The 10884-nt window shown below is 38.6% G+C and overlaps 1 protein-coding gene across 1 annotated transcript; it reads right to left on the minus strand.

Moving 5' to 3' along the window:
- Nucleotides 1-610: 610 nt before the first annotated feature.
- On the minus strand, nucleotides 611-3931 carry LOC103445320 (ribonuclease 2-like). The gene is made up of 9 exons (XM_008384313.4): nucleotides 3676-3931; nucleotides 3480-3508; nucleotides 2955-3028; nucleotides 2568-2669; nucleotides 2446-2449; nucleotides 2165-2256; nucleotides 1811-1972; nucleotides 1386-1485; nucleotides 611-899 (listed from the first exon to the last, which is right to left on the minus strand). The coding sequence occupies exons 1-9, from the start codon at nucleotides 3894-3896 to the stop codon at nucleotides 862-864; spliced, it is 822 nt and encodes a 273-aa protein (XP_008382535.1). The 5' UTR covers nucleotides 3897-3931; the 3' UTR covers nucleotides 611-861.
- Between the last annotated feature and the right edge of the window lie 6953 nt (nucleotides 3932-10884).

Below are 10884 nucleotides of genomic sequence, written 5' to 3' on the forward strand. Positions count from 1 at the left end.
GGGGAAACCATACGTAAGCGCTAAAAGCATCATTAGTGCTAAAATAACTTTCAAATAATCAACATTTATAGGAATCAATTTTTCTTTTCTTAATACAACCATAAAATTACAGCAAATGGTGAGAGATATGAACTAAGCCACACAATGAGTTTGCCATAATAAATTGGTATCGAATTCGTCATTCATGTGATTCAAACATTAAATGCATATGGGTAGAAGTGCACTCCCGAACCAGCCACTAGGATCAAACCAGAAAAAAATGGATTTCATGTGACTTTAAATCTTCCAAAGGTCTGGTCAACCAGAGGTTTTGGTAGATGGGGCAGACCTGGACCTACGGGTTAGGGTTTGAACCAAGACAGTACAGCCAATCTGAAAACCTTTCCTTGATCTGATCTGGCATAATCTTTTTCTAATAGAAAGAACTCACTTTGTGAAGACCAAGTCTCTTGTTTTGCTCTTTTTTGTTCCTCTTTGCAATCATGTTATCATTCCACGGTGGGGCTACGGCCTGCAGCAGTGAAGTACAAAGCAAGAATATATGGGCGGCTCAACCACCTCCACTTCTCAACCTCAGAGAGAGAGAGAGAGAGAGAGAGAGTTTTATAAGTTGCATGCCAAGAATTTACCATTTTATTTTGGGTTCTGAATTTACACTGCATTCTAGCATACAGAGAAGCTTTGAAGCAATACAATTACGTAAGAGCAATGCTATGCAAAACATTCCCTACTTTTGGGGACTGAATTTACACCACACTGCTACAGATGGACCGAGTTTCGTAGCTTTGCTAAAAAATAAACTTAAATGAATTGATCGTTTTACAACATGTTGACCTCTGCCAAGATCTTGGAACATCAGCATCAGGCACTTGAAATCTCAGTTTCACCACCGCCGAGCCCTGCACATAGAGAAAAAGTAAATTATCTACAACCCTATAACAATATTTGATAGCATGTTATGCTAGAATAAGTGTTGGATGGCAAATTTATTCTCGAATGGTTGAATGATAATTCAAGGTTCAAAATTATGACATGGAGACAAACATGAGAACAACTTTGTAAGTTTAGGCTTTCGTTATATTGTATTTTAAGAATTTTTTTGTGAAGGCCTTAAAGGACAGGCAACTGATAGATGCATGACCGTATGAAAGATAAGAAAACCCTAAACCCAGCAAGCACAAACATTTGAACCCCCAACGGGTGGTCCTTTTGGATCCAGATTACCAGCTTCGTTGCAAGTAAGAAAGCCATCTATACCACACGTTATCCGCAAATAATGAACATTGCAAAGTAAATTTAAATATGGAATTTGAAAGAAAAATGACGGGCCAACGTCATACACTTAAAATCTACTTTCAGATAATTTTGCGTTAAAGAATAGTTACCCCATGATGTATATGCTGGTATGCTGACATAATTGGGACATGAGCTACTTGAAGCTAACTTGTCATTTAGATTGCCAGATCCAACCAGACAATCCCGAGGCTGCAGTAGCATCAAATATTCAGAATACACAAGAAAATTTCTGCACATAATAAAAGACCATATACAAAGTAGACAATGGAATTCCTCTTTAATGCCCATCTCCAAATAATCTCATTGTCCAATGTTACTACTTTTCAAGTTTATTAGGAAACGACCCAATTCAATTATTGAAACTCCAGTCACATGCCTGAAGTAAAATATGCCGGAAAGATGTATAACCCTTACCCACCAAAACAACAGAAATTAACTCCTTGACGTACAAGTGTATATTTTCATTGATTCAGTTAAATATACAATCTAAATAAGCTGTAGATAGAAGGCAAACCTTGAAATCCTTGTAGAAGCATAAATGAAGTTCCTCCACAGCACCTTTTTTGCAAACCAACTTGGGGGTTGCCCGGAAAACATTCTGAATAGCAGAAACAATGCCTCCAAGTGGATACTTTTCGGTATTGGAAGGTACGTATCCTGCTTCATTCAGGATTTGCTGAGGACAGGGAAAGGAAACTACCATTACACACCAAATACATAAAATGGACATACTCCAACTTAAACCAATTTTCTAATAAGAACCTCAAAATAATGGATATGAATGACAAAAAAAAATGATGGATTGCCAGGTGTCAAGGAAATAAGCCAGCAATAGCATCAATGTTATAAATTACAGACTAGAACTTACAGTGACATTGTACTTAAAATAGACATTGAGGGTTGTCAAAAAGTAATTGTATTCATCTCCAACTACTGGAGAGGAGCAAGTCCCGTGCTTCTCTGCAAGAAACAATGAAAAAGGATGCAGGAATCAGAACTTGCACAAGTGATGCATGCCAAGAAAAAAAGGGTCATTGCTCGTAGGTCTGAATTCAACCTAATTTGGCAAAAATTTTAAAAGCAAAGGCTACAGACAAACAACTGACTGTTCATTGTAAGCAACAAAGAGCAAAAGGCGAAGATGCTTACCCCACTGCCATTATAATACCAGGAATTCAGTCATCATGGAAACAAAAGAATGAAGAATAGTTAGCTCATAGTAAAGGTCATCTAGAATTTGAGAAGAAATTAAGTCCACAATCAATGATCACCTCATGACCCCAAAATGATCCTTTTCCACCACGGCAGGATGATGGTTTACCACAGCTTAAAGACGGCCAGTATTTCTCTAAAGCATCGTGCAATGTTGAGATCTACACAGTAGATAAACAGATAGTGATGAGATTTAGGCACTGCCACTACAAGAGACATTTAAAATGAAAATATAAAACATTGCTGTTTAAGCACCAAAGTTGAAGATAAAGCGACATTAGTGTGGGTGCTATATTCCAGTCAATCAGTATTCAATATACATTTTCTCATATGCTAAAAGAAAATCTTTCTTTTGGGAGTTCCTGATTCCCTTTATGTGAGCAAGTAGAGTCACTAAAATACTCACAACCCCAAAACCATGTAGACACGAAATAAGAAATACACACCTCTTTCTCATCAAAGGTTTTCTGTGTGCAACAGGCAGGCCAGGTTCCATCATTGTAGTCAGGCCACAATCCATCTGTCGGTCACATACTAAGCGCAAGTTAGTATATCTCCCACATGTATAAACAAGATCTATGCATACACTATCATATACCGATTCACCATCAAACAACAGTCAACGGATAAAATACGGGTTGGACGACTTTGATCACTAGTGAAAGATAAAAGCCCATTTCCTGGATTCACTACAAGAATACATTAACTTAACATTTTCAGATTGTGCCTTTCAAAAACTAACCAAGAATCTTTTTTTTTTTTACTGAAAAAAAAAAAAAAAAAAAAAAAAAAAAGCAGCTGCCGACTAATACATATTTGTGCTTGCTGAATTCTCAATTAAAGCAATTAGCTTCCAACAATATGAACCAACATGCCTTAACCAAAATATTTGAACTTCAAGTGAAAAATCAACTTAATTCATGCTTTACATCTCTGCAATACACAATATAATACAAAATCTTAATACTTACGGATTGTAAACACAGTTGGACCATTTGAGCTGAAACAAGAAAACCCAAAGGTAGAAAACATCACCTCAAAAAATCAACTCAGAAACCACCAAACAGAAGCTCAACCTAATTTACCAAATTAAAATCAAGCAAAACTGGAAGAAAAAAAAAATCAATCTTTTTAAAATTAATAGTTAAAGAAGGAAGAGATATGAACCCGCGGCAGCAAGCATTGGAGGAGCAACAATAGCGGGTGCGCTGACAGAAAGTGCCAGGCCATTGCAGGGCCAAATTGAAGTAATCGAATTCCCTCTGCCCTCCTCCTCCTCTGCTTCCGATTTCGACTCCGATTCCGACTTGCTTGGCTTCGATCAGGCACAGCGAAGCCGCCGCAAACAGTGCTACTGCAGAGGCGAATTGAGCAGAGAGGATAGCCATTTGGAGAGCTTGGTTTGATTCTTGAGGAGTCTGGTGTGGTTTTTAGGGGCGGGGCAAGGGTAGATTCGTCATTTAGGTTACTTGGGCGAACGGGAAAGAATGGGCTCCAATAATTGTGTAACGAACGTTAACCTGAAGTCGTTGTTTTGTTTTACATTTCTTTTTGCAGTTTGTTGTGGAGATATTTTTTGTGACGGAATAAACGAAGATATTCTTGTTTTTCAAGTTTCATATGACGATATTTATGAACATATAACATAGAATTTTGGAGTTTGTAGTCCGAGATTGAAAATGTAGGGTTAGGGTTCGGGTTCGGGTTAGAGAAATGAGACTGACTCTATAACATGAACTTGAATCATTAATTGACGATTCGAAATTTCATATTTATGTTCAGGTGCGGCTCCAAGTAATGTGCTTGTTAATGAATTAGTCTCATATCCTCATTACATGTGGCAATTATGCTTGCAAAATGTCATATTAGTGAAAGAATATTTTTGTAGTAACACCACCCCATATGCCAACCATGTGGTATTAATTTACATTTCCCATTTACTTGCTTCCTTCTTCCTTCTTTCTTTCTTCTCCAGTTAAACACCAACTCTTTGATGCATGAGGCATCTTTTTCCTCCTTTCTTCTCCAGTTAGCTTTTCGTCCCAAATCCTCTAGTATGTGACGGTTCTTGCACTCCGGTACACCGTTGTATTGTAAAGTAAACAGAGTTGGCTCCTCATGTATATTGCCCTGATTTTGTAAGTAATAAGATAGTTCTTCATTCACAAAATTTTCACTGTTGTCAGAATGAAGAACCTGAATTTTGAAAACCAGGATCATACAAGTACAATCATCAACAAAGGAGACAAACCATCGAGCTGTGCCAGAGGTAGGGAATTTTAGTTGGTCCCCAAGCATTTGAGTGAACAAGCATAAATTCCCATTACACCTTTATATTGTGGAGTAAACGAGTTGGTTTCTCATATATGTTGCCCTGACTTTGTAAGTACTAAGAGAGTTCATAACTCACAAAATTCTTGTTTTCAAAATGAAGAACCTAAATATTAGAAACTCGGATCATACAAGTACAATCATTAATAAAGGAGACAAACCATCGAGCTCTGCCAGAGGTAGGAGTTTTAGTTGGTCCCCAAACATTTGAGTGGACAAGCATAAAGTCACACTTAAAATCAGATTAAACAAAATTAAGAAAATAAGGAAGGAATAGCCTTCTTAACGTACCCAAAGGTTGTATGCCCTAAACTTGAAGGCTTGAATAATCAAGTGCCAAATTCAAGTAGTAGAGTCTACCATAACCAACCAATACAGATGTCTCGAAAAAAAATAATAGTAAATTGGCCAAAAGATCATGAACAAAGCAAACCATTGAAATTTATCCTATAGTCAACATGTAATCTAGTTAAGGGTAATGAATTAGTAGAATAGATTGATAACACACACCAGCCTACAAATCATAAAGGAAACTAGTTACAGGTAAATCAATAAAGAAATTAAATGATGCAAAATCATATGAATTGTAACGAAACCAAATCCCATAGACCACTTGAGAAGGACGAGTACCTTGCCAATCTCTCCCAGCAGCAATCGGACACGCGCAATGGAGGAGCTGACACCTAATTCAGAGGTCTACAATTGCTGATGAACGAGGTTAGGCGACAGAAAGGCAAAGAGATACGCAGGCTAGGAGCAGGTCAGGTCCGCAACCTTGGGGGATCTTCTACATCTACCCCTCAGACTCCAAGCACGACGTCTTCCAGACTACAATAGGTGGAGATAGAGTTAGTAGCCTTGCACCAACAAGAAGAAGTAGCTCAGGAAGAAGCGTGCCAAAGAGAAGAAGTTGTGTGCTTGGGAGAAGAAGCTCAGGAAAAAATGATGCACAAGAGAGAGGATGTAACTACCTGTCCCTAATTTTACCATTTATTAATTTTAAAAGTGTGAGTTTACGAAAATACCCTTTGAGGCTAAATTGTAGACTTTCGTTGACCCTCATATCATGAGTACTTGTTGTGACAAACGCGTAAGCGCGAACGAAATTAAATTCAGAGTTAGGACGACATTTTCACGAAATTCGGGAAGATATTTATATTTTCCTCCTTAGTGGACCTTATTATATGAGCCACTAAGGCCCAATTGTGTCCCTTTGTCCCCGACTTCTTCTTTTTCCCTCGTGACCCTCTCTTCTTCCCTCACTCATCTCTCTCTCTCTCTCATAACTCTCCATTCTCTCATTCTCATCTCTCTTTCACTTCGAGCAATACACACATGCACATCTAACAACAACTAGGACAACAACAGCCTCCTCATGACATCTGGAAGCTCCAAGAACCAGGAACAATGGAGAAAACCCCTCAAATATCTCTCCTCCGCGCTGCACCATAGCAGCCGCTATGCTTGTGTTTCTATAGCGAAGGTAAACCCCCTAGAACCCCTTAGATCGTGTTTTAATATTGGATTACAGTAGTTTTAAGTGTTGATCAAGTGTGGATACAGATTTCTCCCAAGGGAGGGCACTATTCATTTTTTTGGAATTTGAAACCGTGGCCGTTGGGCCACTATCAGACCTCTTTTCTGACCATCTCCGTCCTCCGTTGAGCCTCAATTTTGGTACAGACCTGTTATGTACATTCTTAACTTCACTTTGGCTTTGAAATCATTGAATTTAGTTAAAAATCAAGCTCGAAATGAGCTTTGAAAGTCAGGGGAAAAACCTGCAAAACTGCAGAAACTCACGATGAAGGTGAGTACTAGCGTACTCGCGGTCGCGTGGGCGAGTGTGGGGTTTCCTCTGCACCAAGCGTGTGGCTACCCGCACAACCACCTTGTGGTGACGCGTGTAGGAATCCGAGGTCCCTCATTAGGTTCTTCAACGTGTCGAACCTAAATCCACCCTCCGTTTTCCAAAGTTTGATCGCTTTAGTATAGCTTTTTTATTAAACATACTTTGTACAATAAGCGAATTTAGGATAGTACGTTATGTATTTACGTAAATGGTTTCGGTTCTAGGTGAAACACATATCAAAGACTTCTAAAGCCTGTATGGCGAATTATGACTTGACTACATAACTATGAGTGGACCCCTTCTCAAATTGCATGATTTTATTAAAATACTAGGATTGCATTCATGAAAAGCATGATTTCCTGACTTTACATTTCATGAAATATATTTATGATTTATCGAATTTACGTTTTATGAAACGTTATGAATTATTGGAATTACGCTTTATGAAATATTATGGATTCATGAATATGGTTTATGATGATGATTTGAGCTAGAACGCTCATACGGTTTATGATAGGGGTGTGCTATCCACACACCCCATTTTACTTTTCACACACCCCTTGATAATTTCTGTTCATTGATCTTCGTCAATTCATTCGATCAGACGGCTGAAAATTAAAAAGGTGTGTGAGAAGTAAAATGGGGTGTGTAGATATCACACCCCTTTATGATATTATGTTTTGAGCTTTTGACTTGCGATGATTGATGCTAAAGATTTGGTTTATGATGTTTCAGTGTGCTATATATGGATATTTTCTTCTCTATCGTAACCCAGAGTCTTATAGTTTCACATTCTGGTGATGGGGCCTGTTATGTATATTTCTTCACTAGCGTAACTCAATGTCGTACAACTTCACCCTCGGGTGATGGGGTCTACTATGGATATACCAACGACCATAGATCTCATCAATCGATACAAATCCAATGGCCATAGATCTAATATGGATTTAGATCATCTCCAGATCAATTTGTGGAGATCCTCTGTGCCGATAGATATCATCAAATGATACAAATCCAACGGCCAAAATCTCTTGTCCTTCATCTTTTCCTCTCAACTCTGCTCTTTCTCCCTAACTTCGAAGCTCTCAACCTCGAACCACCAACTTCTCAAATTCCAAATTAAATTCAACACCATTTTAAAATCAGCCCCAACACTGCTACAACCCACCCAACCTACAACCATCAATTGCAAGTCCCTCACCTTATTCTCTCCAAAATTAGCCCCACCACCACCACCTCTCTCACTTGCAAGTCCTTTGACCTTAAAATCTCAGCCGATGTTAATGAAACAACAAAGAGAGGGGTCGTGCAAACCAATGTCTTTTGGTTGCAGAGATCTTTTTCATAACTATGGAAGAATTAGAGTGAGAGAAATCTCAAAGATGATGAAGAAGAAAGAGATGACAAATAAAAATACTAAAATAGTAAGGAATAGTGAAAAAATAAATCAGACTTAGAGCACAGATGACCTGCAATTGAATTTGGGGTTTGTTAACAACGGTGGGGTGTGGGGGTGCAAGGGAGAAATAAGAGTTGAGGAGAAGAGAGGTGAGGGAAAAGGATTCGGCTGTTGGATTTTTGTTCCTACAGAACTAATCTTGAGAGGATATGAATCCAATAAATAGTTAGAATATGTATATCTATCACTCTCTCTCGCCCTACGTTAACATGAAAGAGTCTACTTAAGTAAAAAAAAAAAAAAAAAAAAAAACAAGAAAACGAACACTACGTTGCAGTGTTGCAATGTCCTAAACCAATTGCAAAAAAAAAAAAAAAAAAAAAAAAAACCAGAAAACAGACACTGCATTACAGTATCTGAATCCAAATGTAAAAACAGAGCTAGGAAACAGACATTGTATTACAATGTTTGAATCTAAATGTAAAATCAGGAGTCGTGTGAGGTGTGAAGAGTAGGAGACATGTGAGTGATGGAAAAAATAGAACCAGGAAACGTACAATGCAACGCAGCTTCTGAATCAAAAAGTGAAAAACATAACTAGGAAACGGACATTGCATTGCAGTGTTTCAATCCAAATGTACAAAGGAACATGTATGAGGCGTGTGAGTGATGGAAAAACGAAACCAATAAATGGACACTGCAACTCAGTGTCTGAATCTAAATGTAAAAAATGGAATCAGGAAACAGACACTGTAATGTACACTGCAACGCAACGTCTAAATCCAAAAGTGAAAAACTTAACCAGGAAACGGACACTGCATTGCAGTGTCTGAATCCAAATGTACAAAGGAACATGTATGAGGTGTGTGAGTGATGGAAAAACGAAACCAATAAATGGACACTGCAACTCAGTGTTTGAATCCAAATGTAAAAAACAGAATAAGGAAACAGACATTCCAACATACACTGCAACGCAACGTCTGAATCCAAAAATAAAAAACATAACCACGAAACGGACATTGCATTGCAGTGTCTAAATCCAAATGTACAAATGAACATGTATGAGGCGTGTGAGTGATGGAAAAACGAAACCAATAAATGGACACTGCAACTCAGTATCTAAATCCAAATGTAAAAAAATAGAATTAGGAAACATACACTGCAACATACACTGCAACGCAGCGTTTGAATCTAAAAATGAAAAACATAACCAGGAAACGGACACTGCACTGCAGTGTCTGAATCCAAATGTACAAAGGAACATGTATGAGGTGTGTGAGTGATGGAAAAACGAAACCAATAAATGGACACTGCAACCACTGTTCTAAAAATTGGCCTAGGCGCTGAGCGGTGGAGCCCCACCCCGATTTTGGGCCAGACATTTGGAAAAATCGACTGGAAGCTAGGCGACCCTAGGCAGGCTAGGCTGGCCTAGGCGGCTCCTAGGCGGAGAGCTAGTGACATGTCCCGACCTTGATATTCTCTGAATACCCGGATAGGCACATGCTGGCCGACACCTGAGGGTGACGAGAGCCATTTATTGATTACAAGAGTAATGATTAGGAGGAAATATTCATGAATAAACTTTAGAATCTAGAAGTAATAAATAAGGTTTAAGGAAATGTTTAGAGTGCACAGAACACATTCTAAAACAAGATTCATAAAAGGAAAGTTCATTACAAGATATCACATAAGTGAGTGATAGGTTGCTACTGGTAGGGGAATGCCTCGTACGTCGTGTCGTAGTCCTCGTTTCTAAGACCTGAATGGGGGCGCAAAACAAAGGTGAATGGACCAAGTTTATATATACAATAATAATAATAAAACAGTTATCAAGATACTAACCCCCACAGTTTATATAAAGAAAACTACTAGCATAATAAGTGATGGATTTACTGAAAACCCTAGCATGCCAAAAATATCTCAAAAGTCATCATGGAAAAAAAAATACCAAACGTCTTACAGATCGTTTCGTCGCGTGATGTACTACTAGTAAAATCACTAAAATAAATATATCTCCCGGCCCTATGCCAGCACCGTGGTCTCTGCGCCCGTAGCCAGAGATTACCAACTCCTGACCCAATGCCTGCTCCATGCCCCTCAGCCCGTAGCTAGGGATTATTTCTCCCGGCCTAATTGCCAACACCAAATCCTCGCCCCAAGTGGCATAGTGTCTACTAGGTACGCACAAATAGTTACGCCTCTAAAAAATAACCACTTGATAGTATAAAGTCATCCATCGTCTATACTATAAAAAGGGGTATCTAAAACATGTTCTAGCATCCTATCGTCATCTATTCATAAGGCATGCATTTCATTTATGCAATTAAACTATGAAATTATGCAAATTTTAGAAAGGGTCCACTCACAGATACTCCTTAGCAGTAGAGTTGTGCAGATAAGGATTAAGAATTTCCTCACTAGCACCTTCACCTAAGCACAAAATGTAATAAATAAATAAAAGGATTTTCTAAAGGATTTGGGCTTGAACTAATTAAAATAAAGGATTTGGGTTGAATAGGTTGAATGTGTTAAGGTCTAATGGGTTTTAGGATCCTAAGGTTTTTGGGTTAAAAGGGTTTAGGGTGAAGAAGGGTGGTTTGGGCTTAAACCTAAACCCACACTCACACACATGCATGAACCACAAACAACACACATACATACACATGCATTGTACACACACACATGGCCTGTGCACACACACACGGCCCACATACATACACAGCCTACACACACACACACACACACACACAAAAACACGCACTGACACACATACACAACACACACACTGTGC

This window comes from Malus domestica, chromosome 10 (assembly GCF_042453785.1).
Source record: "Malus domestica chromosome 10, GDT2T_hap1".
Classification (NCBI taxonomy): domain Eukaryota; kingdom Viridiplantae; phylum Streptophyta; class Magnoliopsida; order Rosales; family Rosaceae; genus Malus; species Malus domestica.

Coding starts and splice junctions, on each gene's coding strand:
- LOC103445320 (XM_008384313.4), bottom strand. CDS start 3,896: ATGGCTATCCTCTCTGCTCAATTCGCCTCTGCAGTAGCACTGTTTGCG. Junction 3,509..3,675: donor TCCAATGCTTGCTGCCGCGG/GTTCATATCTCT, acceptor TTCTTGTTTCAG/CTCAAATGGTCCAACTGTGT. Junction 1,973..2,164: donor ATTTTAAGTACAATGTCACT/GTAAGTTCTAGT, acceptor CCCTGTCCTCAG/CAAATCCTGAATGAAGCAGG.